The 27,827-nt window shown below is 41.2% G+C and overlaps 1 protein-coding gene across 1 annotated transcript; it reads left to right on the forward strand.

Annotated features, from left to right (window-relative positions):
• The first annotated feature begins 215 nt into the window (after positions 1-215).
• GFPT2 (glutamine-fructose-6-phosphate transaminase 2) lies at positions 216-27,756 on the forward strand. The gene is made up of 19 exons (XM_056852638.1): positions 216-222; positions 9,701-9,808; positions 10,930-11,028; positions 13,267-13,392; positions 13,887-13,945; positions 14,441-14,575; positions 15,290-15,351; positions 15,678-15,757; positions 16,318-16,435; positions 17,474-17,637; positions 18,145-18,240; positions 18,364-18,461; positions 18,966-19,086; positions 20,505-20,662; positions 21,143-21,257; positions 23,387-23,514; positions 24,342-24,509; positions 25,180-25,341; positions 27,650-27,756. Exons 1-19 carry the CDS (start codon positions 216-218, stop codon positions 27,692-27,694), a joined length of 2,049 nt encoding a protein of 682 aa, XP_056708616.1. The 3' UTR covers positions 27,695-27,756.
• The last annotated feature ends 71 nt before the right edge of the window (positions 27,757-27,827 follow it).

Raw genomic sequence — 27,827 nt, forward strand, 5'->3', positions numbered from 1 at the left:
GCCCACCACGCCGCCAGGACTGGCTGCAGCCAAGGGGAAAGCGGCGCGGGGGCCCCCTCCGCCGGCGCCTCGCGGGGCTCTCTCGCTCGCGCTCGCTCGCTCTCAGCCAATGAGTGGGCCGAGGGGGCAGGCCCCAGGCCCACTACAAAGGGCAGGCGCACGAGCGGGCGGCGGATTGCTGGGAGCGGCGTGGCTGCGCGCGGGGGGCAGCGGCCATGTGCGGTGAGTGAGCGACGGGGACGGGGGCTCCAAACTCTCCGAGGCGCTCCGTGGGAAGCCTTTAGACTAGAGGCTGCGGGCAGGGCTGTGGGCAGAGAAAGCGAGGAGGCGCACGGTTTTGGTGGTGTTTTTTTTTGCGGCGTGAAACCCAAGGAGAGCTTTTTCTACCGATATATGAGGGGAGGGGGGGACCCTGCGAGGATTGGCGAAGGGCGCCGGGAAGGGAACCCCCCCCCGCCTCCGCCCGCGCACCAAGAGAGAGGCGCCTGCCTCGCTTCGCCCGGCCAGCTTTCTCTCTTTCCCCATCCCTTGGGGTTCGCGTGCCTTGCTTCCATCCGGGTAGCCCTGAGCTCCAGGCTGCTGTGTCCGCGCTCGTCCCCTGGCTTGGCTCCTCCGACGCTGGGCTGTCTTCGCCTCCTGCGTGAGTTCTGCCCCTGCCTTCTTGAGGGTCAAGCCCTGATCTCGCTGTAGGCAGCGGATCTTCTCAGGGGGGTAACGAAGCGGCAGGAATTGAAAGAACAAACTTTTTATTTTTCTTTCTTTCTTTCTTTTCACAGTATGTTTCTCCCATTAAAATGCCTCTTTGGAGGAACTGAAGTTCTAGAAAATCTAGGTTTCTATTTCTCTGTTCTTTCTGATCCAAACTCTATTTTGGTGCCTTTCTTGATTTAAAAAATAAATTAATTAATTTTTGATCATGTTCTCACATGGTACATGGACAGTGTGCTTTCAACAAGGACCAAGGCTATAATGCACCTTCTGTGCAACAACGTAAATATGGGGTGGAATCTTGTCTTAATAAAGAGAACCAAGGGACTGCCAAAACTGGTTAGTGGGAGTGCTTGCATATCTATCTACCCATCTATCCATCCATCCCACAATATAAAGTATACTGGTCTTATCTGCATTGCTGACAAATGGGTCATCTGAATCACGGGGCATGGACACAAGTTTCATTCACTGTTGTTTAACCTGAACCCAGAAGGTTTACAGAAGCATGCAAAACTGGGGTTTGTGTTCAATCAGATCACCCGTTGCTGTACAAAGTGTCACCTTAGCGGGGGGGGGGGATGTCTAGCCACACAGAGAGGCTCTACAAAAGATCTCTGAAACTGTGTAAGGCATTTGTAGAATTATAACTTCTAGTGCCTGCTATCTCAGAACAATTGAGCCAACAAATATTATGTTGAGGTCATGATAAAAACAATAGTACTGACCACAGGAGAATTACACAACTTTAAGGTTGAGAATGAGGAAATTGAAATTGTTCAAGACTTTCTATTCCTTGGCTCCACCATCAACCAAAAGGGAGACTGCAGCCAAGAAATCAGGAGGAGATTGAGACTGGGAAGGGCAGCCATGAAGAAGCTAGAAAAGATTTTGAAGTGTAAGGATGTGTCACTGGCCACCAAGATTAGATTAATTCATGGCATCGTATTCCCTGTTACTATGTATGGGTGTGAAAGCTGGACATTGAAGAAAGCTGATAGGAAGAAAATAGATTCCTTTGAAATGTGGTATTGGAGGAGAGGGTTACAGATACGTGGACTGCCAAAAAAATAAATGAGTGGGTTATTTATCAAATGAAGCCTGAACTGACCCTAGAAGCTAAAATGACTAAACTGAGGCTATCGTATTTTGGTCACATCATGAGACGACAAGAGTCACTGGAAAAGACAGTCATGCTAGGAAGAGTTGAGGGCAGCAGGAAAAGAGGAAGACCCAACAAGAGATGGATGGACTCAATAAAGGAAGCCACAGCCCTCAATTTGCAAGATCTGAACAAGGCTGTCAAAGATAGGACGATTTGGAGGACTTTCATTCATGGGGTCGCCTGAGTCGGAAGTGACTTGACTGCACTTGACACACAATGACTAAATGGTAAAATATCCTAGAAATTTATAGATAAATTTACAGTGACATCCTAAACAGATTATACCCTTCTAAGCCCTTTGGAGTCAATGGGCTTAGAATAGTGTAACTCTTAGGATGACTCTGTTAGTAAAATAAAAATTTAGCAGTGTTAATTGGGTCTCATAAAGCAGTTATGGACAACTTGCCTCTATTTACACATGAAAATTTAGACTGGACATTGATTTGGAAGCTGAATGTAGATGGGCCTCCTTCAGATCTACATTCAACACAGGACGTTTGCCAACCTTTCCATTAAACCTATTTACTTTCTTTCAAAAGTAAACAAAAGGTACCTTTTTTCATCTGCATAAGATATTGTTCCAGCAAAACCAGCCTATTAAACTGCCTAAATTGACCCTACTATGCTAAAGAAAAACCCATCAGAAGTGCCATGTGTTACTCTTGGTTACCAGTCTGAGGTTTTCACATAAACACAGGAAAGTATATTATCAAAAAATAGCACATCTGTGCTTTGATTGGGAAATAGGGATGTGAACACAGTTCAAGTGCTGCTAAGTGCTAACTAAGAAGTGATGTGGCTGACTCAATATGAAGTAGCAGTGAATCTGGTGTGATTTCAGAAACGCAGACTTTCTAAAACCCATAGCAACCAGACATTTTTAGTGCATGTAAAAAGAATATGTAAACAGAACTCTCTTCCAAAAATGTTACTGGAAGAGGAAAAGGAAAGCTTTCTATTCCAGGCAGAAATCCCCTCACAAAATGGACATAGTTTGTACACATTGGTACTCCGCTTTCTTTCTTTTTTTACCATCAAGTTGTAGTTGACTTACGGGGACCCTGTAGGGTTTTCAATGCAAGAGACGTTCAGCGGTGGTTTACCATTGCCTGCCTCTGCATAGCAACCCTGGACTTCCTTGGTAGTCTCACATCCAAATACTAATCAGAGCCAACCCAGCCTAGCTTCTGAGATTTGATGAGATCAGGCTAGCCTGGACTATAAAGGTTTGGTAGTCTGCTATGTACATTTTAAAAATTAAATCCATTATATTCTAAAGCTTTATTTAAAGTTCAGGTCTTAGAAGGACTCTGAAAGATATACCATACCAGTGGCTTGTTGGCTTTTGATAGTTTTACTACTTCAGTTGCATAGCATTAACGCTATAAGCACCTGACCAGATTTATTGGACGTGGTGGACTTATTTTATGACAGCCTAATCATATTGTCCACAAACCACATGTGAGATTATTGACAGTTGAATAAAAAGAGACTTTGAAGCCGAGAAAAAATTAATGAGTTTGGGTGGCTTTGTGAACACTTTCCTTTTGGTTTCTAGCTTGGCAGTCTTAACCAGAGTTGCACCCTTCTGGACTTAAAAAGGTGTGACTGTGTTTAGGGTTGCACTTTGAGTCACAATGATTCTTTTGTCAAATTAGGATTCTTGAGAATGGGACTTAAGAACATCAGCACAGGCCTTTTGGATCACACCAAAGTCCTGTGGGTAGGGTTGCCAGCTCTGGGTTGGAAAATACCTGAGGATTTTTGGGGTGGAGCCTGAGGAGGGCAGGGTTTGGGGAGGGGAGGGACTTCAATGCCATAGAGTCCAATTGCCAAAGCAGCCATTTTCTCCAGGGGAACTGATCGGCTGGAGATCAGTTGTAATAGCAGGAGATCTCCAGCTAGTACCTGGTGGTTGGCAACCCTACCTGTGGGCCAACATTTTGTTATCAAAGCTGCCAGCCTGAGGCCTCTGGGAAGCTCACAAGCAGGATTTGAAGTCAGCGGCTTTTACCTAATGTTTGTCCCCTAGTATTTGCTATTCCGAGGTTTACTGCTATTGAAAATAAAGGTTCCATTCATGGGTAACAACTGTTGATGAAATTTGTGGAACAATTTACAAAGCCATTCAACTAGCCTTAAGCTTGCAAAATGCCTAAAGCTGGAACAGGGTGTGTGTTGCTGCCCTCCCCCTTTTTTTAAAAAAAGACTCATATTTGGGTGTTAGAACATGTGAGCAGAGAAAAATGGGAGATTGCTGAATGGATTGAATTTATTGCAAGGGAATGATGGTTTGTCATACCCAAAATATAGTATGAAAGGGAGAGGGCTGGTATACATGAATGATGTTTAAGAATAACATGGAAGCAAAGTCTTTTCTATGGAAGAATAATTAAAGCTAGTTATTATGTAAGGAGGAGGTTAATACTTCGGCAGACTGGCTTGAGCTCTCCAAAATTTTGCGCTGCAGCAGGAAATCCTTCTGCTCATGGAAACACTCCAGTGCATCCAACCCACTGTTTCCATCTCAGAAGACAGAGAGATTGCTTTGGAGCAAGCTTTAAATATATTTCATGACCAGTTTTATATAAATATTCTCAGCAATTCGTGTTTAAAAGGAAACAAGGGTATGTGTTTTGTCACTCACTCGTAAGTCTCAAAGTATGGTACGCTGATCTCTTGATCCTGGTGAGATAATTCAAGAACCAACTTCCGTGTGGAATGTCCCCTGCTAAAAACTCTGAAGGATCCCTTCTTTACAAGCCAGTTACAGTCCTGCAAGGGGAAGTGAGAACTTCAAAGCCTTGATGCGAGATAAAAGGAGTCTTGAACAAAGATTAGTCTGTGCAACTTCTAGCTGACTCTCTGCTTGAACTTTAGTGTTTTTAAAGTTTTTAAAGAGCTGTTTTTGAGTCTGCCTGTACAACATTACTTCGGTGTAATCATTCAAAAGTAACTTGATCCTTTTTGTATTTTTATCAAACCAGGTCACTTGTAAGAGTACTTGGTGTCTGTTATCTCTTGCCTGATAAAGGCAGCAGCATGATGAATACTTCTGGGAAGTGAGGCATCAATCTAAGAAATAAAGAATGTAAACTAATAAATGAAGATAGTGAAGTCAAAACAAAAAGTCTACTGAACAATAAAAGGCTAACTATTATGTGCAAAGTCTCACTACATGCTGTTTGCTGCTCCCTAGAATGTAGTGAAATCCTGTCATTTCTTAAAAAAAAAAAAAACTTCAGCAACAGCTTAGAAAAAAAAAGTTGATAGTATAACTGCAATGCATCCTCAGACTCAAACCAGAAATGCATTTTATAATTGAAGAGAGGTATGGTTAAAACACCCATCATCGGTACATGCTTCCTGATTATCTTAGGAAAATTGGTCAGTTCACATTTTGAATATTTGTGGTTGACACAGCATTTTTTTAAAAAAGATTTCTGTCTGTTACAGAGACTTATTTCAGCATTGCCAGACTCTCCATCAGGTTAACATTTTAAGTGCAGATCCTGGGTCAATTAGTGACTTTATTTTCTTTTATTCAAAATATTTCATCTTTTCTCCTGCAAAGCCAAACTCAAAGCAGCTTACAAAACACCAACAACAATATAAACATTCAAAGATGGCTTATTGTAAAATACATGATTGTTTAATTATTGGATTTTTATCTTGCCCGCCATAGCCGGGCTCAGGGCAACTACCAACAAGTATTAATATATAAATACGATAAAACCATAATTACAGTTTCTAATATCCACAGTTTCTGAGTAGTTGATAAACTCATTTGCAAGACTGAATAATTTGTTTTTAGAAGGAAATATATACATTTAACAGGAAGTACTGTACTGACCACAAACCAGCACATTGTGAAAGCGTGGAAGGGGCCATACAGGCCGTCTAGTCCAGTCCCCTGCTTAACGCAGGATCAGCCTAGAGCATCCCTGACAAGTGTTTGTGCAGCCTCTGCTTAAAGACTGCCAGTGATGGGGAGCTCACCACCTCCAATGGTAGCTGATTCCACTGTTGAACAATACTATAATTTTTCCCCCTAATATCCAGCTGGTACCTTTCAACCTGCAATTCAAACCTATTATTGTGAGTCCTATCCTCAGCTGCAAACAGGAATAGCTCCCTGCCCTCCTCTGACAGCCCTTCAAATACTTAAAGAGAGCTATCATGTCCCTCCTCAACCTCATCTTCTCCCAACTAAACATTCCCAACTTCCTCATCCTTTCCTCACAGGGCTTGGTATCCAGGCCCCTGATCATCCACGTCGCTCTCCTCTGCTCCTGCTTGATTGTGTCCACATCGTTTTTGAAGTGAGGCCTCCAGAACTGCACACAATTCTCCAGGTGCAGCCTGACCAATGCAGTGTACAGTGGAACTATGACATCTTGTGATTTCGATGTTATACCTCTGTTGATGCACCCCAAGATCACATTAGCTTTTTTTGTTGCTGCATCACACTGGCTGCTCATATTTAACTTATGGTCCACCCATACCCCAAGATCTTGTTTACACACACTGCTGCCCAGAAGTGTATCCCCCATCCAGTATGCATATCCCTCATTTTTGTTACCCAGGTGTAGAACTCGGCACTTGTCCTTGTTGAATTGCATCTTGTTCACATCTGCCCACTTTCCCAGTGTGTTCACATCTTGTTGAATTCTATATCTTCTGGTGTGTTCAGTGCTCCTCCCAATTTGATGTCAACTTCAAATTTAATGAGTAGTCCTTCCACACCCTCATCCAAATAATTTATAAAAAATATTTAAAAGTACTGGGGCCATTCATTTAAAATAAATGGGATTAAGCAAGCTTAAATTTGGATTATGGTCTTTGTGTTTTGAAAGTGAGTAGTTAATAATCCAAATTTAAGCTTGCTTAAATTTGTAAATGATGCCACTATAGAATGCATGTAATGAAAGTCTGATTTCTTTCACATGACCCAAAGAAACTAATATATTATTTGGCAACCGATGCTACTGCTATCATTTTCAGTGTAGTAGTCTCTAGTGGCTCTGAGTCTCTTAGTATGCATAAATAGGAGCAGTGCTAGAGTGCAATATTAACAAGGAACCTTTACCAATCACTGCACACTGGCTGCATTGTGGGTGGATTCCTCACAGAGGCCTTTCCTGGACTGGTATGGGCATAAGGCTACTATACTGTAACACGGGTATCCAGTTGGTCTTAGAATATATACACTGTGAAACACTGGCTCAGAAAGTAACCAAAAGGCCCTTTTAAAAAGCTTAAGTGCTGCTCTGGAAAAGCAGCAAACAATTTGAGCTGAGTGCATGGAAAAATGGTTAGCAGACATAACCTTAGGGGATTTTCTAGCTGTCGCTGGGCAGCTTTTTATTTCACTTTCTCAGGCGTGGTTTAAATCCAATAGGTTTTACCAGAAATGCAAAAACATGCCTTGAATGGACAATACATGCAAGTGTAGCTTCCTGACAGATCTGTGAAATTCCAGCTATGTTCCAGAATTTCCCGTTCATGGATCAAGTTCATTATGAATAGGTTGTCTGTCTAAAACTGTATTTTACCTCCAAAAATCTAGCAAGTGTCTTCTGACTTTTCCCATCCTTGAGATTGAGACCTGACGCAGTATAACCTAGCTTCATGTGTTCATTAAGTAATAAATCGCTTCTTATTTTCCTTTTGCTTGCTCGAGGGGAGTTTGTGTTAATTTGTATCCTTAGCAAGGAGTATCACCTAAACCAGGGGTGGGGAACCTTTTTTCCACCAAGGGCCATTTGAATATTTATAACATCATTCGAGGGCCATACCCAAATTATCAACTTAAAAATTAGCCAACCAAGCCCCAAGCAGGCAGCTGCCCTAGATGACCCCCCCCCCCGGCACGGGCAAGCAGGCAGGCATCCAACCGGTGGCACACTCGCCTACTTGGTGGCACAGGATGGTCTGTTGCACCAGCCGGGCGTTGCCGTCCAGCCACATGCCAGAGTTGCTCCTGCTCCGCATGGTTGCTCCTGCTCCACCTGATTCTACAGCCGGCTCCTGCTACCTCCGCCTGAAGGAGTGAAATGGGGACACACTGTCTAAAACTCCCCACACACGGCACATTCCTGCCCTACCCCCTTTAACCCCTCCATTGTCGCCACTTCTGCCCCCAGCCCTCTTGTAGTACAGAGGGAATACATTTCTCCATGGCCCGGGTGGGAAAGGGCGGTCCTAGCAGCTCCATAGCTAACGACTCTTCTGCAAGGGGGAAAAAGTTTCCTTTTCTTGGCAAAACAAACTCACATCTGCATTGAATAGAGGCTATTCCTGTCTGCGGGAGAAGGAGGATCGCCAGTCTTAGATCCTTCTGAGCTAGAAATCTGCTAGGACCCACGAAGGGCCAGACCAAATGATGTCGCCGGCCTTATATGGCCCTCGGGCCTGACGTTCCCCACCCCTGACCTAAACCCTCAGGACTGAATAGAAGTGACACGATTCTTTATAAATGATTGAATTGGATGTACCTTTTAAAATATGATGGTGTTATGTAAAATTTATTTATACACCAGTGATATCTTTATAATGTATATTGGAAAAGACAGTGAAAATGTAGAATACCTTATTATGCAATATATAAAGTCTCAAGGTATAAACTAAATACATATAAAATTGAGTTTGTTGTGTGCGTGTTAAGTGCTGCCGAGTTGTTTCTGAATTAAGGCAACCCTATGAATTAATGACCTCCAGCATGTCCTGTCATTAACAGCCTTGCTCAGGTCTTGCAAATAGAGGGCTATGGCTTTCTTTATTGAATCAATCCATGCCATGTTGTGTCTTTTCCTGCTGTCTTCAATTTTTCTTAGCATTATTGTCTTTTTCAGTGATTCTTGTCTTCTCATAATATGACCCAAGTACAATATCTTCAGTTTAGTCATTTCAGCTTCTAGGGAGAGTTCAGGCTTGATTCAATCTAGAACCCATTTATTTGTATATTTGGCAGTCAGTTGTATCTGTAAAACTCTCCTCCAACACCACATTTCAATTGAATTCACTTTCTTCCTGTCATCTCTCTTCATTGTCCAACTTTCACACCCACACACAGTAATGAGGAATACTATGACATGAATTATTTTGATCTTGGTTACCAGTGACACATCCTTACACTTAAGAATCTTTTCTAGCTCCTTCATGGCTGCCCTTCCCAGTCTCAATTTCCTTCTGGGGGAAAAAAAGGTTTCAATCTCCCTTTTAGTTGATGATAGAGCCAAGGAATAGAAATTCTTGAACAATGTCAATTTCTTCACCGTCAACATTAAAGTTGTGTAATTCCCCAACAGTCATCACTTTTGACTTCTGGGTGTCAGCTGTAATCCTTTGGTACTTTCTGCTTTAACCTTCATCAGTAGTTGTTCCAAGTCTTCCCTATTTTTTTGCCAGTAATGTGGTGTCATCTGTATATCTCAAATTGTTAATGTTCCTTCCACCATTTTTCATTCTACCTTCATCTAAATCTAATCCAGTTTTCCTTATAATATGTTCTGCATAGATTGAAGAGACAGGGAGATAAGATATGTCCTTGTCTGACACCTTTGCTAATTGGAAACCATACCCAAGACCAGCATCCTAACCACTGGGCCAAGAAGGCAAAATTGAAGGAGGATGTTGTCTCTAAGCAAGAAACTCCCTCTGAGCACAAGAAGAAAAAATCCAGACCCAAATGTGAATTATTTGTTGGGGAAAGATTTATGTAGCACTTGATGTCACAGTACTTTATTTTTAATTTCTGAATGTATCACACAAGCCTATTAAAGCACAGGCTTTTCATTCTTCTCTTCACCACTCCCTCTCCAACAGGAATCTTTGCTTATCTGAACTACAGAGTGCCTCGGACCAGGAAGGAGATATTTGAGACTCTAATAAAAGGACTGCAAAGACTAGAATACAGAGGCTATGACTCTGCAGGTATGTAAACTATCTTTAATGTTTGCAGTTACCTTTTTGCCACTTCCAACCCAAGCATTTCTGTAGCACATGAGGGTGGACATTATGAGAGACTTGGAGCTGTTACCCTCATTTGCCTGTCTTCTTCATGATCACAATGCATGATGATATACCATAGGTTTTACATTGCCCTGCCCCTGCCTCACATTGTTAGTTGTCCTTAAACATAATAATGTATGAGTTGTCTTTGTCGTGCTAGACTGGTGGGCCTTCAACCTTTTCAGACCAGGGTCTGTGCAGTAATGGGGACCCACTGAGCTGCAAGCGCAGAGAGAGGATATCTGAGTCATATGACAGGAAGAGGGGGAGCCAGAGTATCTGCATCCGCCTGTGCTAGAAAAGGAAACCTCTGCACCTCTGAATGATCATATGGAACTTACTGTCCGAGTGCTACTCTTGGCGTGGGTGCAAAAAGAGGCAAGGTGTGTGGCACACTTGTTCTCTACACACGTGCCTTAGCTGCAGAACCTCCTAAAAAGAGAGAGAAAAAATAGTAGCTCTGTAGGAGTTCACGACCCGGCAGGTGGGACCCTGAGGCCACCTGAGGGTCCCAACCTGTGGGATGGAGATCAGTGCGGTAGATAATTGGGCCATTTAGCCCAGTATTGCCACTTTCCAAGGTCTCAGGGTATCTGTTGTGGGGAAGGTAAGGTGATTATAAGTCGGTTTGAGTCTCCCTTAAGTAGTAGCGAAAGCTACCATATAAAAACCAACTCTTCTTCCTAGCAGTCATTGCTGCTGTGTTTTGGAGGTGATTATAAAAAGCACAATTTAATTTAATTTTTTAAAGGTAATTCCTGTAGCTTCTACTTAGGGGACTTCAGAAGGTGACGTGTCCCACAGCATTTAATAACAATGATTGAACAGGAAATAAAAGTTTATTTATTTGAACGGCAACTTTTAACTTGGCTTAATGCAAAAATAAAACTATTGAAGGCATAATTTAATTTTAGGCGGACTTATGTAAAGCCAGGCAAGAGCTTTACCTAGAAAATTTATTATCTAAACATACATCACATGGTGCAAATAGCAGTGCCACTGCCACGTAATTCTCATACATCTTACATGAGGTTGTGTTTCAGGTGTTGCAATTGATGGAAATAATAATGAAGACAAGGAAAGGTACATCAAATTAGTCAAGAAAAGAGGAAAAGTCAAGGCTCTTGATGAGGAACTACAAAGTAAGTACAAAAATAGTCATGTAGGTCTGACATTCAGAGTGACCATAAGCATATTTTTACAGATTTTTACCTAGGGCCACCATATCAGTGGTAGTTATGATCCAGGGCTGCAAACCTAGAATTTAAGTGTTGGAATACTCAGAGCTGCTGAATGTTGGACCCTTCATCCCAGATCAGCATGGCCCCGATTGATTGTAAATGGCTGTTAGTAAATCAATGTTTGTTTTCCAGTTTATCTGTTTCCTCTATTTTCCCCTCCCCTCCCTTTTATATCTTTTTTTTAGCATCTAAACCTGAGAATGGTTTGATTTAGTAAGGTTACTGTACATTGTTACTGCAAAGCATTCAGTAGAGTTCTTGGGCTGGTTTAAGACAAATTATATGTGCATGCCACAAAGACGCCCAAAGCTTAATCCCAACAAGACAGAAGTGCTACTAGTGGGCAGAAGGTCTGACTGGGATTTAAGTTTCTGGATTGGGTTGGACTCCCCTTGAAGGAACAGGTCTGTAGCCTGAGGATGCTCTTTAAACCGGGCCTACTGCTGGACAAGCAAGTAAGTGGCAGTTATGGTCAGGAGTGCCTTTTACCAACTCTGACTGGTCAACCAGCTGCAGGCTTTCCTGGGCAGAAAAGATCTGGCCACTGTGGTGTGTGCCCTGGTGACATCCAGGTTAGAGTACTGCAATAAACTCTACATGGGGATGCTCTGTGTTTGGAAACTTCAGTTGGTGAGTGGGTGATAGGGACCATATTATTCCAGTCTTGACCCATTTATTCTGGCTCCGTTTGTTTCCAGGCACAATTCAAGGTTCTTGTCTTGACCTTCAAAGCCCTCTATGGTTTGGGGCCAACATACCTGAAGGACCTCCCTTATCAACTCACCCGACCATTATGGTCATCTTTGGAGGCCCTACTTTGGGTGTCCCTGCCTTCTGAGGTTAGGTGGGCGGCATCCCAGAAGAGGGCCTTGTCAGTCATGGCACCAAAGCTCTGGTCCGTCTCCTTCTGCTGCCAACTTCTGCCAGTGGATGAAGCCTTTTTTGTTTGTTTGTTTGGCATTCCCTCAGGGATCCCTCTTTCCTGACCAATGTTTTAATTGCTGTTTTTATATCTTTGTACATATTTAAACTCTGTTTATAATTGCTTTTATGATATGTGGATTTTTTTGGGGTGTGTGTGGATTTTAGTGGTTTGAAAATGTAGTTTTATCATGTATTTTTTAAATTGAAAGCTGCCTTGGAGGCCCTTGTGAAGGCAGAAGGGCCGTAGCTCAGTGGTAGAGCCTCTGCTTGGCATGCAGAAGGTCCCCATTTCAGTCCCCGGCATCTCCAGTTATAAAATATATAGCAAATATAAGCTTATAAACATTTTGTTAATAAATAAATAAAAGCCTGAGAGAGTGCGTCTGTCCAAATATACCACAGCCCACAGCTGCCAGTTCCACTTGTGGCATGTGTAATGCCACAGATTGGCCAGTACTGTGTAGTATGCATTGCAGAAGTAAACAATGGGTTGGAGAAAGGACAAACTTTGAAGCATGATGAGTTCCCCGAAGCAAGATGTTTCTTACATTATGCGGAAAACAGCAGTATTGCATCCCATTTGCTTCACAGCACAAAATCATGCGTTTTTATAACTTCTCTTTTATTAAAGTGCTTGCCAGTCACTTTTCTGTACATCAGATGTACAACTTTTGCCCACATACTATACAGAGTCCAGACAACTCCCCTGTTACTTGGATATTAATTTTTCCCAGTATTGGATATATTGTGTTTTGTTGCTAGGCAAATGTGAATCATTTCCCAGCTATCACATCCGTCACAAAGGCAGTTTCTGTGTTGAACGTGGTTGTATGAGTGTGTGTGATGTCATCACAGTTCTCTCTTGTTCATAGAATCATAGAGTTGGAAGGGACCACCAGGGTCATCTAGTCCAACCCCCTGCCCAATGCAGGAAATTAACAACAGTCTCCCCCCAAAATTAACAACTACCTCCCCAAAAGTTGCTTTTGCTGAACTAATTACAGCTAACATGCATTGCCCAATTTTTCAGACTTACGAATATAAGTCCATATTACAAATATAGAAGCAGTTACTTGTTGTGAGTTCTAACTTTACAAATTCCCTATACTTTACAATCCAAAGAGCGAGAATATTAAGACTTTGTTAATCATATCCCTTCGAATTATAGTTTAATCATTAAGATGTTTAAACTTTGTTTCGTTTTCTCTTACACAGAACAAGGTGGATTGGACTTAAAGGCAGATTTTGAGACACATTTTGGCATTGCCCACACTCGCTGGGCGACCCACGGAGTACCAAATGCTGTGAACTGCCACCCGCAACGATCAGATAAAAGTAATGGTGGGTAGATGATGTTAAAAAGAAATATGGAGTTGTGTTTGAATCAAAATTCCCAGGAACTACTTCTGAAATATTTGCATTTTAGATAGAGAGGGACTGGTCAGCAGTGACTTCATTTGCTAACACAATGGAATGTCATTTTCCCTGAGGTGCGGCCCCAGCATACCTGAAACATGACAGTCTGGGTTCAGAAACCAGAATCATGTAGCACAAGAGTGCCATTTACAAACAGGCTTCCTTGTACAGAATTTTGCCAAACCTTTGACAAACTGTGAGTTGCATAGCCAGAATCCTGGTTGTAGTGATGGTGACCTACGTGACAGACTTGTTGGGGAAATAAACTAGAAATGGACTGCAAAAATTACACATTAAATTGGGCTATTAGAACAGTCAGGTGTTTTTTTTAAAGAAATTACACCTTTAAGCTATTCATTGAACTATGGACTTGTGGTATATTGTCACCTAATTCTTTTTATTGTTCTTACTACATTCAGAGTTTGTCGTTATTCATAATGGGATCATTACAAATTACAAAGACTTGAGGAGGTTTTTGGTAAGTGTATAACAACTGAATTACTCAACAATGTCAGTATATCATTTCAGTGTTGTCTTTCATGTCTCAGCTTTCTCATGGGACTTTTTGGGAAGATCTATCTATCTCTGCATGTCCTTGAACATAGTTAAAATGAATTCCAGATACTTCCTCAACTAGTCAGTGCCTTTTTTTCTCATCCAGTTTCCTTTTCTCCTTGCCAGATGACAGAAACTAGGAGAAATAACTAATTGGGTGTGTATATGTGTGTAATGCAACATATTTCTTAAATTAGCCCCATGATATCTGATTATGAGGCAACATTAATTTTGTACTGCTGCAATCATATATTTAAATCATATATTTAAATTTATATGTAGCTTGGTACTGTCACTTTGAAGATGGTCAGAAGGATAATGTTAGTGGGTATCTTTTTGTTTTGGGGTGCAGATTGTGAATTTAAATATCCTGAGCAAAGTAGAATTCATGTTACATATCTCCTTTAAAACATTCCAGGAGACCAAAGGCTATGAGTTTGAATCTGAAACTGATACTGAAACGATTCCAAAGCTGATCAAGTATTTGTATAATAACAGGGAGACGGAAGACATAAGTTTTTCTGCCTTGGTTGAGAGAGTAATTCAGCAGTTGGTGAGTGGGGAACATTTCCCTCTGTAATATTGATTAAAGCAATATTGTGTTAAATAAAGTATGAAGGGTTGGATCCCAAGAGCTATCAGAAAATGGTGCTGATGGTTGTGGATCTTTCCTACATGCCCTTTCCCCTAGCAGTCTTTTCTGAGGTTATTCCCAGGGTGGGGACCTGCATTGACGAATGACCATGTAGTTCAGAAGAGCAGTGGTTAAGAGCGGTGGAGTCTGATCCGGAAAACTGGGTTTGATCCCCCACTCCTTCACATGAGTGGCGGACGCTAATCTGGTGAACTGGATTTGTTTCCCCACTCCTACACACGAAGCCATCTGGGTGACCTTGGGCTAGTCACACTCTCTCAGCCCCACCTACCTCACAGGGTGTCTGTTGTGGGAAGGGAAGGTGATCGTAAGCTAGTTTGATTCTTCCTTAAGTGGCAGAGAAAGTTGGCATATAAAAACCAACTTTTCTCATAAATGTACATCAGATTGCTGATTGGCAGGCTGAATGTATTTTTGAATTTTTATTTTGCTCTCTTTTATTGCTGAAAGTTATTTTCACCCAATACTTACTGACAGAGAGAGTTTTTGAGAAGAGAGCAGCAGGCTAAGATGTGAACATATACATTCTTTCAATATTGTTGTCACCATCCCATCTTTTCCCTTGTTAATGCAGAGTGTTTTTCTTTCTTTTCTTTTTTTCTTTCCCTTCAGGAAGGGTCTTTTGCACTGGTTTTCAAAAGTATCCACTACCCTGGAGAAGCTGTTGCTACCAGGTTGGTAAAGGTGTTTTGTGTACTACAATGTGTGTGTGTGTGTGTGTGTGTGTGTGTGTGTGTAATACAAAAGGGGGGATGTATGCAGAGCCTATGACTTTTCATAATTAAGGACTAGTCTGTACAACTTGTTTTTCTACCAGTACATGGGATAGGCACAGGAAAGATCCCCAGTGGATTGGGCTCCTTTCTCTGAAACAGCCGTAGCTTTAGTTCCCACCAGTAACTACCTGGAGCCAAGAGGGAAGGCGGGGTACAAATATTTTAATAAATATCCCTCATAAAACATTTGCAACTAACTTGTCTGTGATTCCACTATTTGACAGAAGGGGGAGCCCTTTGCTTATTGGTGTTCGCAGTGAATCTAAGCTTTCCACTGAACAAATTCCCGTCTTGTACAGAACATGTAAGTTGTTAAAGCTTTACACTTATAAATGTGTGTTGTTGTTTTTCAAAAGAGAAATGATTAAAAGATAGGGCCGTTTATATAACATTCAGGTCACCAGAAATCCGAGAGTTAGCCTCTGAGCTACTTTCATACTATACATCAACCAACAGAAAATGGTTCCTTGCTAGTGGAAGTGATAGGCTGAGATTACATTAAAGCATGGTTCATTTTAAAACAGTCTATTGATTGAATTTATAAACCTTCAAGTTTATAAGGACTGGAAGTTAAAGTATATAAGAATATATCTTAAAGAAAAATTAACTTGATATTCTGAAAAGTACATGGGCATATTTGAGCCAACAATAAGGAGTCTCAGCCTGTGCATAGTTTTCTCCCACTGAAATCAATGGAAGTGCTTAATTTTGGCTGAATCAGTGTTTCCTTAGTGAGGTAATTATGGTAATTTCTTTGTGATCATGTGACATGTAAGGTTGTTAAAAAAACAAACACCAGTTCTTAGCTACTGGCATTCTGTTTTTGTTTTTTAAACTCATGCATGTTTGTGATTTAATTGACAGGTAACATTGAAAATGTAAAGAACATATGTAAAACAAGAATGAAAAGACTGGACAGTTCTACCTGCCTTCATGCCGTTGGTGATAAAGCGGTTGAATTTTTCTTTGCTTCAGACGCAAGGTAACTGAAGAGAGAGATGTCTGTTGTCTTCACAATAATGTTAGGTCACTTGGCTGGTTCCTCACCCTAACCTTGTAATTCAGTGAAGAAATATACTCCAGTGGGAACTGCTGGACTGCTGTTGGCCAAAGCTTCTGGGCAGTCCGAGCTGGAGAAGTCTGTGTGTGCTGTTTTAGCTTTTGCAGCTCGATGCTCAGCTTGGATGGCCAGGGAGGCTTCCATGCTATGTCCTTCTGTTCAGGGACATATTTAGCATGGTCATGTGTTGTGGCGGGGAGCTCATTTTCACACTGGTCACAGTGGATGAGTGTGTACTTTGCCACCTAGTCTTTTGGTATGCACTGAAACCTTGTACCCTTCTACCCTTAAGCTGTGGTCAGGGGTTGCATAGTACACAAATTGGCCCTTATCTGTCCTTAATCATTCACACTTAAGTAAAACAAATTTATTTTCTTGGAAATCCTGATTATTTTTATACTCAATTTGGCACTCTCATCATCTGTAAACTGTTTCACCAGAGAATTCAGATGACATTGGTGGCAGTACACTCCCATTCCAGTGCTTTCTCTATCATCAGTCAATGCTTTCTATGTGTAGTGGTTAGAATGTTGTGTCATGGTTAGAATGTCGGACTAAGATCTGGGAGACCTAGAAAACTCAAGAGCTGATAGTTAACAATTGAGTCATGAATTCCATGGCTGTTCTTCCATAGAGAACAGAATAATTAATTTGGCTGTAAAACATAGAAAGAAAAGGGAAATTACAGTGAGAAGCGCAACGTGCTGAGTAGGACTTTTTTCCGAGTACATGTATAGTAGGATTCGGCCTGTGAGAATGGCACTGCTGAATTTATATAGGAAATATAGTGCTATATAAAGCGTATGGAACTAGTTCCAAAAGTATTGTGCAGGGGGTTGGACTAGATGACCCTGGTGATCCCTTCCAACTCTGTGATTCTATGAAAGACGGACAAAAGTGCCTTACTGTGAAAAGGTGTCTCTGATTCTTCTGTTTGCTTTTTTTTTTTTTTTTTTAAAGTGCTATAATTGAGCACACCAACAGAGTCATCTTTCTGGAAGATGATGACATTGCAGCAGTGGCTGAAGGGAAACTCTCTATTCATCGGCTTGAACATTCAGCTAGCGATGACTCATCTCGAGCCATACAGACCTTGCAGATGGAATTGCAGCAGATCATGAAAGGTAAAGGCAGGCAGGCAATTTAGCTAGTTCAACAACATATAAAGACATCGTTTCTCTAAAAAAAAACCCCACATATCTTCCAGTTCACACCATAACCACAGTAAAAACCGTACTGGAACCTGGCAGAAAGGAAAAAAATTACATTATCAAATACTTATATTAAACTGCTGAAATCTGGTGCTTCCAAGTCTGCAAAATGGCCCTGTGCATCTTAGAGTCATCAGATTTACATGTGATGGGATATGTACTTCAAGCAATATCATTAGTCCCAATTTAGTTATTGTTAAGATTTTGAATATTAACTACAATTGAGGTTTTAAGAATTTTTTAAATTAAGCATGGTTCCTGTTTAACCCCTTCTACGCCCTTCCTCTAATCTTCCACTGGCAGCCATTTTATTTCCTGTTGACTTCCCATCCCTGGTGATCTGTTCTAAATTTCATTCTTGTTTAAGATGTAATAATAAATCCACTAAGAAACTCACAGTTCATTTCTTTTTGGAAATAGGCAACTTCAGTGCTTTCATGCAGAAGGAGATATTTGAACAACCCGAGTCTATTTTCAATACCATGAGAGGAAGGGTGAACTTTGAGACCAACACAGGTAAATTGGTGGGCAGAAGAAGTGCTTAGTTCTAATTCCACAAAACATTTCCTTCACTTTGCATTAGAAACCTTAACTGCTCTAAACGCATCTTTCTGTTGTTCTTTTGTGTGGAAACTGCAGTTCTTTTGGGAGGCTTGAAGGACCACTTGAAAGAAATCAAAAGGTGCAGAAGATTGATCATTATTGGCTGTGGGACCAGTTATCATGCTGCTGTGGCTGTAAGTTCAATATGCTTTGAATATTTGACATATGTCTAGGAAAACTCTCTGAACCTTTTTATATTCCTTGCCATATTGCCACACTGCAAACCCATCTTGTTTGTTTATTCAAAATATTCTTAGACTACGTCTCAGCAGACTGCTCCCAAGGCAGTGTACAAAATAAAAATGACATATAAACTACATTTACCAGATAAAACAAATAATAAGCAGCCTAAAATACCCCCAGAACAGCAGTTTAAAAATAAAACCCAACATCCCTTGTAAAATCAACAGCTTGATATGCAGCTTTTGGATATAGCTGTCCATGGCAGACATGTTGACAATATCTTGCAAGCATAAAAAGTCATTTGAAGATGCCATTAAGTGATTGGTTTTGCATTTTTCTGAAAGGCACATTCAAAGTTTTAATTTCTCTCTTTGCAGTTAGTTCACCAATTTTTGCCTTATTTTGTTCATGCCTTAAAGATTTTAAAGCTGAAGCTGACTGCTGTATCATTATAGACTCGTCAAGTGTTGGAAGAGCTGACTGAGCTACCTGTAATGGTGGAACTTGCTAGTGATTTTATGGACCGGAATACTCCTGTATTTAGAGATGATGTGTGCTTTTTTACCAGCCAGTCAGGTGAGTTGTATTCTGCTTCATATTGTTCATCTTGGCCCAAGCTAATTCTATAGAAAGAGCAAGGGTCACTAATGAAAACTTCTTGTCATTTTATTCTGGATCCCTCATGGTTTAGTAACTGCTCTGAGCAATCCTGCATGTTGTCACTTTCAGAACCAGTTTGGAGTACATTTTTTACTCTCATGAGCTAGACCAAGCCGGTGTAATTTCGAACTGGGGCTTATTTTATGTAGCTGCTGTGAGCTCACCCGTTTCTTTATATGTTGATTTCTGGGTACATACTAATAAATATCTTATGCTCTACAAATTGTCTATATATAAAAATAACAAAAGGAGACACTTCTTTACTCAATGAGTAACTGAATTGTAGAATTCACTGCCAGTGGAAGTAGTGATGACCATGAGAAAGTGTGTGTAAAGTGCTGTCAAGTCATAGCTGACTTATGGCGACCCCAGCAATGGGCTTTCAAGGCAAGTGAGAAGCAGAGGTAGTTTGCCATTGCTTTCCTCTACAGCGTCTTCCTTGGTGATCTCCCTTCCAAGGACCAACCCTGCTTGGCTTCTGATATCTGTTGAGATCAAGCTATACATTCCCTCTTGGCCACAAGAGCAGATGGCTTTAAAAGAGGTTAGACCGATTCATGGACAGTAGGTCTGTTTGGCACCAATTTGAAGCCTTCCTCTCTTCTTATGGCCATTTATGCAGGGCTGTTTCCCTGTGGTCATCCCTGCTGACTACTACAGTGCTTTGTTTTGATTATGCATGTCTTTCTCGACGGTCAGAGGTTGCCTCGCTCTGTCCGCGCATTTCTGCACATTTTGCTCGGGTTTTCCTGATTCTCACTAAAACATGGGCAAAATGCGCAGAAACGCACAGGGAGAGCGAGGCGCCCTCCAAAGGTTGGGAAAGGCATGCATAATCAAAACGAAGCACCAGAGCAGTCAGTGGGGTTACCACAAGAGAAACAGCCCTGCATAAATGGCCTATGCCTCTGTCATTTTTGCTGCTGCCTTTTCTCTTTGCTAGTACTAACAATGGACATTTTCTTACAGTTTAGACAATGAGGATGTTCCAGGAAATAGGAGCTACATTTTAAGTGAACATTACAGTTGTTCCCAGACACTCCATTCTACCTATTTAAACTTGTATTTCAAAGTTTTCACTAAGTTTCATCGTTGCCATGATCGATTCAAATTTTTGCCACCAAAAAAAGCATATAGTCATAAAATGCCATCTGTTCCCCCCCCCCCATGAAACAATAAGTTGAGATGGGGAGAGTAGCACAGAAGCCTCAGCCCATTTGGCATTCTCACGTAGGGAGGAATAGCACCTTTTCAGCCATGTGCCCTTTTCTTGTTGAACTGTCCAAGAACAATTCATAGCTAAGAGTCAATGTCATTGTGTTTTTCTATTGAAGGGGAAACTGCTGATACACTGATGGCTTTACGGTACTGTAAAGATCGTGGAGCTTTGACTGTTGGAATTACGAACACTGTTGGAAGCTCAATATCCAGGGAGACAGACTGTGGTGTACACATCAATGCAGGACCTGAGATTGGAGTGGCAAGCACAAAGGCAAGTTGGGTGTAGCTGTAGCTGGGGGTTTTCTCTCCTAGTCCCAAACGTATGCACTGCCATATCTTCATTGCATTGCCAGCATAATATCCTTGTCTTGTGCCACGGCATCACGTTTTGCATTACTGGGTTGATTAACTTACAACATCAAACCACAGTTTGGTTGATTGTACCCTGGCCTCGCGCTCACATACTCTTCTTTCCCTCCTCATGCACTTGAATCGTTTTGAACTTTTTCTTTCGTCACAAACGACAATTTGCTGTAACATTCGAACTGGGAAAACTATAATCTGAGTAAACAATAACTTGCCTGGCTATAGTGTAACAAGAAACTATGGTTTGCCAGAAAAAAGGAAATGGGGGAGGGAATCCCAGCATATGGGGGGAGGCAAGCTAAGGTTTGGTGTGTCATCGGAATGAACCATTGTGTTGGCAGAAAGCAGGGAGCCAGTGTAACCGATGTGCTTTTTTGATCTTCAGGCTTATACTAGCCAGTTTGTATCGCTTGTAATGTTTGGTTTGATGATGTCTGAAGACAGAATTTCCTTGCAACACAGGAGACAAGAGATCATAAGTGGGCTACGGTCTTTGCCTGGTATGTATTTCTTTACTATTCAAATTACTGTGGAATATATCAGGATATCATGTAAGAGGGTTAAATTTGAAGAGCTGATGTGCAGTTTGTACAGTTGCATATGTCTGATGAGATTTTCTTTCAGCAGATCCCTCTACTGAACCTGTTAATTGCTTTGAAACTCCCTAGAGACTAGAGAAGTCAGTGTAAAAGCAGTTTGGGGGTGATTTGAGAGCTAAAGGAAATTAGAAGGGTGTAACTGCATAGGTTCACTGCACTTTTAACATAGCAAAATGTGTTCTAACTTGTATTTTCTTTTTTGCTTTTAAAGATAATGATCTCTGTATGAAACAATGTTAGCATGGTAAAACTTGAATTTCAAAATAAAAAGTATTTTAAAATGGACAGCTCAATTCAAGGAAATGTATACATTGAAAATTATGAATGTATTGTTATTCCCACAATAGTATGAAACCTTGGTGAAGGGAAATAACATACGCTTGGTTTGTCTGTTTGGCAAACTGGCCACATTCTTACAATGTAGTAATTACTGTGAATGCCCAATACATCAGAATAATAATTAGTATACATAATCAGGTCACACTTCTAGGTTGAGGGGAGGAAGGGAACACATGGGGTCAGCTCAGGACTTCCCAGTTCAATCTCCTCATGAACAAGTTACTTATGACATCTCATGCGAGGATGATTTGTGATGTCTCTATTTACTGAAATCTGAATTCAAGCAAATGTGGCTACATCTGTAAATCAATGTATTTATTACAATATTTATATTCTGAATTTTAATACAAATCTCCAAGGCAGCTAACAAAATCAATTAAACCAAAATATACAGTAAAACCATGTAAAAAGACTAGATCAACAAAACAGTAGAAACCAATCAATTAATGGGTGTAACCATGGAAGATGTGGGAAATCTATGACTGAATGTCTAGACTTCTTTCATTTTCTTTTTAAGACAGCCATGGAGTGGCCTGATTTTGATCTATTCACTGCAGTGGGCAGGGCTGCTGTCCTTGGAGAAGAGCCACCACCTGTCCCAGCCAGCCACTCTCTGCATGTCAGATGGTGAGAGTATATAGAGCAGGACCAAGCAAGTCAGCATGGTATAGTGGTTAGAATGTTGGACTAGGATCTCAGAGACCCAGTTTCAAATCTGCACTCTGCCATGGAAACTTGCTGGGTGACCTTGGGTCAGTGACACACTTTCAGCCTAACCTACTTGACAGAGTTGCTGTGAGGATAAAATAGAGAAGAGAATGTTGTAAGCCACTCTGGGTCCCCGTTGAAGAGAAAAGAGGTGTATAAATGAAGTAGAGAAATACTGTAAATAAAAGAAAAAAGAGGATATCTGTGTGTGAATAGGCCTGTATGGAAATAAACAGTTTTCCATGAAGCCTTTTAGGGCTTCAATGATTAACACCAGCACTTTGAAGATTAACGCAATTTCTAGCAGGGTATGGCTCACAAAAGCTCATACCCTGCCAGAAATTTTGTTAGTCTTTAAGGTGCTGCTAGACTCTTGCTCTTTTCTACTGCTAGTGACAGACTAACAGCCCATTCCTGAAAATCTGGGCTGAAAGTCTTTAGGAGGCGGCGTGACCCCGCTGCCAGCGTAAGTGCGTGTAAAACAGTGATAACACGCACTTACGCTGGTGGCAAGGCCAATCCTGTCGGCGGCCAAGCACCATGGGACTGCACCTCACCCCTCCGCCAGCGCGGCCTCTCCGTGGCGCAGGCCACAGCATAGAGAGGCTGCGCTGGCGTAGGGGGAGGCCGGGGGCAGGAGCCGCCGGTTAGGCAGCTTCCTATCCCAGTTCAGTTGGTTACGCCGATGCCAGGAATGGCAGTGTTGCACCTGCTTTTGAGCAGGTGCAACCTCACTGTTTTCAATGGGGCTTTTAGCCCCAGTAAAACAAAACCAAAAAGCCACAAAACTGCTTTTTTGTTTTTGTTTTATGGCGTGCGTGAATCAGCTTAGGAAGAGGCGCCGCTGTGCCTCTTCCCCACCGACTCCGCACGCCATCATTTCAGGAATGGGCTGTAACATGGCTACCTTTCGTGATATCTCACCAGCACTTTTTTGCCATAAAAGAATCAAAGTAATTCTCAATTTTGATCTGTTGGTACAGCACTGATTAAAGAAGTATTATCCTTGGATGAGAAGATACATGATTTGGCCCGTGAGCTATATAAACAGAGATCACTTTTGGTTATGGGTCGTGGCTACAACTATGCCACTTGCTTGGAAGGGGCATTGGTATGTATCCTTTACTCCCATTTCTCTTAACTGGTCCATGAAATAAAATGGTTCAACACATAGTTACTATCCCCCCTCCTTATGAAAGTCTTTAATTATTTCAAAAGTGCAGATGCAATTTATTGCTGTAGATATAACAATAATATACAAAGTAGAAATACATCGTATATATTAGTTTTTGTGCATGTATAGTTTTTGTATATATTACTTTGTATATATACTTTGTATATATATTTTGTATATATTAGTTCCAAGCAGATTTGAGAAGGTTGGATTAGAGTTTTTAAAAACCTGTGAAATAATCCCTCTGTGGGCTTTTCACTTTCTTTTCTCTATTCATGCACTTCATGGAACATTGTTGCTGTGCAGCTTTTATTCATTAAATGAGGACATTCAGTTTTCATACAACCCCTTTAAAAGGTATAGACAAAGCGCAACAGCAGTATTTGATGAGCTTGCCTTTTATCATCTTGAAGCATCTTCACATCTACTTGCTTTGTATTAGGCATGCGGGCAAGTATCCCATGCCAGTGGGACTTTGGATATGTTTACTGGAGAGCAGACCGTCCTCTTATACAGTGTGGAAAATTACTTCTGAAGCTGAGGGGAATTTCAAATGCACTTTTTCATATTGCAACTAGGTCTTTTTTCTTGCTTTTTAGTCAGAAATCCCACTGGTAACAAGCAGGCTCTTAAACTTAATGAAAGTAGCTTTTGGATCTCAAACACTATGAATTATCTGTCTGCATGTATTTATTTTGAAAAGCTTAAGGAATCCTTTCTATGTAATATTTTGACTGTGATTTTTCCCCTCATTTGCTTTGTAGAAAATCAAGGAGATTACATATATGCACTCTGAAGGAATCTTGGCTGGGGAACTGAAGCATGGACCACTGGCTCTTATAGATAAACAAATGCCAGTTATCATGATCATCATGAAAGATTCTTGCTTCACCAAATGCCAGAATGCTCTGCAACAGGTCACTGCTCGCCAGGTAATCTGACTAGAAAGTGTGTTATAATTATAGGTACATCATGAATTCATTCCTGAACATTACTGTAAAACTTGCAAAATCATAGTCTTCCCTATATGGCAGTACTCAGCCAGAGAACACATGCACAAACAGGTTTGTGTGCACGTATCTCCATGATGAAAGGTCCCATTTAGGAACTTATAATACATATATTCTCATGCCACTCTGACATTTGGTAGTGGTAATGATTATTTGTTTTAGCTGAGGCAGAAACGAGGAGTACTGAACCCAACCCTCCACTTCCCTTTTCCATGAACATATTTTCAGTATTACTGCTAACAATCTAGGATGCTTAATAAGGCATTTGTTTTTATTTCAAACTATACCAAAGTTTTTGAGTTTTTGACCCAATTCTAAAATTTCCCACAGGGAGGTTAGAACACCAACTGTCAGCCCAGAACATCTGAGCAGCAGTGTTCTGATCTCCTCCAAAAAGTTACATGTGCTACATAATGGAGCCAAGAACATCACAGGGCGGGGCCATACGATGTCACAAGGCACTTAGTTCCAGTCAAGATCCCTTATGCCCGACCTAACTAATCTTTGCACCCCTGATCTAAGCCAATGGCCATCAATACAGATAAATAAAATGTAACTTCTAATCTGTATGATTCCATTTTTTGCTTCACAGGGTCACCCAGTTATTTTATGTTCTAAAGAAGATACCGAGAGTTCAAAATTTGCTTACAAGACTATTGAGCTTCCACAAACAGTGGACTGTCTGCAAGGAATTTTGAGTGTTATCCCTCTACAGCTGCTTTCATTCCACCTGGCTGTTCTCAGAGGATATGATGTAAGTCTTCTATATTTAGGCTCTCCAATTTAAGCACTTACACAAAGACATCTGGACAGTTCCTCCGTTTGTTCAGGCTAGTAGCAAGAACAGTTGAATAGCATTTATGCTCTCTGTTAAGATGGGAATTCAGTGCAAATATCCCAAGTTACCTTTAAGTTTTGTTGAAACCATTTTACAGAATTCAAAGAACAGTCATGGAGTAAATGCCATTTTTCTGAACATACATATTCCCATTATACAAAAAGTAAAGTCTGGACCACACTAGTGATGGCAGTTACCATAAAGGGTATTGGTGTGCACAACGTATCCTTATGGTTACTATACTATATGATATAGTTACTCTACTATATGATCATGTAGAGCTCTATGGTATAAACCATTGTTATATACACTTCAATAAGTCATTTTTTTACCTGTGTAGCCCCACTGATGTAAAAAACATTGGAGAATGGGACCCTCCCCTCTCTAGGAGAAGCTTTGAGGCCAAGAGGGCAGGGCTATGACTAAGGGGCAGGGGTCGGACATTGTGCCCAGCTCATGGAAATAGGCTACAAGTGTACATGCATTAATCATATACTGTGTAGCTGATTGTACCATAATTTCCATACAATCTGGACCTGTTTTCATATACTTTGCCAGCATTTGATGGGCATCTCACCAGCACGGACACAGGAATGGACTGTAGTTGAATTGGATTGAAGGCAACAAGTAGAGGAAGCAGAGACAATAAATAAAGCAGCAGAGTCACATCTCCCTGTAGGGGGCCAAGAGAAAAAGAAACGTCAATGACAATTCAAAGAGGCAGTTATCCATCTGCTACTTAAAAAAAAAATCCCTACTTTACTTAAACCCCCTGTTCTTAGACCGAGGTCTTGAACAATAAAACCATAAAACTTAAATAAGACCCATCTCTAAAAACAACTCCCTTCAACTCTTTTCTGCAGCCTCTAAAAATGAGCAACAAAATACGTACACAGAGTCAGAGTCCTCTAAGAGGAATGGAACTTTTTGCTCTAAAGTTACTTGAGAAAACACAGACCATTTATTAAAACATGGCATAATCCATTTTAGCCTAAGTTGGGACACATAAGGGCATTGCAAAAGGATATGTACCAAGGAGTTCCGTTGACTGAAGAGGGCAGGGACATAGCCGGTCTGAAAAAGGGATTGTTAGCAGACTGTACATTGGTCTCCCCTCAAAATCAATTCGGAAACTCCAGTTAGTGCAGAATGCTGCACCTCAGCTAGATGGAGCATGCATATTACTCCCATTCTACAGCCACTCACTCCCCTGGCTGCCCATCAGTTGTGTGTTAAGTGCCGTCAAGTCGCTTCCAACTCATGGCGACCCTATGAATCAATGTCCTCCAAAATGTCCTCTCTTTGACAGCCCTGCTCAGGTCTTGCAAATTGAGGGCTGTGGCTTCCTTTATTGAGTCAATCCATCTCTTGTTGGGACTTCCTCTTGTCCTGCTGCCCTCAACTTTTCCTAGCATGACCGTCTTTTCTAGTCACGCTTGTTTTCTCATAATGTGACCAAAATACGATAGCCTCAGTTTAGTCATTTTAGCTTCTAGGGTCAGTTCAGGCTTGATTTGATCTAGAACCCACTGATTTTTTTGGCAGTCCACGGTATCCATAACACTCTCCTCCCATCAGTTACCAGGCTCAATTTAAAGCCAAGGCCTTGGACCCTCATATCTGTGAGACCGTCTCTCCCCCATGCTCAGCCATGTCAGCTTCGCTCATCTGAGCAAGGCCTTCTGCAAGTGCCAACCTGCAAACAGCGAAATCAACATCTGCCCATACAATTGCCTTCTCCGTTGTGGCTTCCCCCTTGTGGAATGGCATGCCTGAGGAGGTCAGGAAGGTTCCCACTCTCCTGGCTTCTCACAAACTATGCAAACCTGAATGATTGAAGAGGTATTTTCTATGCAGGGAAATAGGGTAGCACAGTTACAAAAGATTTCACAAAGTTACTTGGATAAATTATTGGGGACTGGTCAGTACTACTCTGTGTATAGCTTGCTCTGGGTTGGCTCCCGTTGTGTCATTTTGCTTCATTTGATATGTCATGTTAACACTTATGCTTTGATTCAGTTCTGTTTTGTAGACTTATTGTTGGATGTGCCCCCCATCCCATTTCGTTGTTTATTGTGTGTCCCATCTTGTTGATTGCATTGACTCACTCTGTAATTCACCTTGAGTCCCAGTGAGAAAGATGGACTATAAATAATGTAAATTAAAAATTAATTAATTTAGTGTCCTACAATTGTTATAGACAAATGTTTCTTATTTATTGCAGGTGGATTTTCCTAGAAATCTGGCCAAATCTGTGACTGTGGAATAAGCAATGTATCCTAGAATATCTTTCACCAAAAATCCTAATTTATATTTCTGCTAATGAATCTTCAGCAGAATGATTGATTTTGACTCATATCTTCAAATCATACATACCACTACAAAAAATAATTCCATTGACT

Source organism: Euleptes europaea, chromosome 1, assembly GCF_029931775.1.
Source record: "Euleptes europaea isolate rEulEur1 chromosome 1, rEulEur1.hap1, whole genome shotgun sequence".
Classification (NCBI taxonomy): Eukaryota; Metazoa; Chordata; class Lepidosauria; order Squamata; family Sphaerodactylidae; genus Euleptes; species Euleptes europaea.

What these genes read in the sequence shown, in the direction of transcription:
- GFPT2 (XM_056852638.1), top strand. An exon ending in AGAGAGTAATTCAGCAGTTG is followed by an intron (nt 14,576 to 15,289) that starts GTGAGTGGGGAA and finishes CTTTCCCTTCAG; the next exon opens with GAAGGGTCTTTTGCACTGGT. An exon ending in GTTATCATGCTGCTGTGGCT is followed by an intron (nt 18,462 to 18,965) that starts GTAAGTTCAATA and finishes GTATCATTATAG; the next exon opens with ACTCGTCAAGTGTTGGAAGA.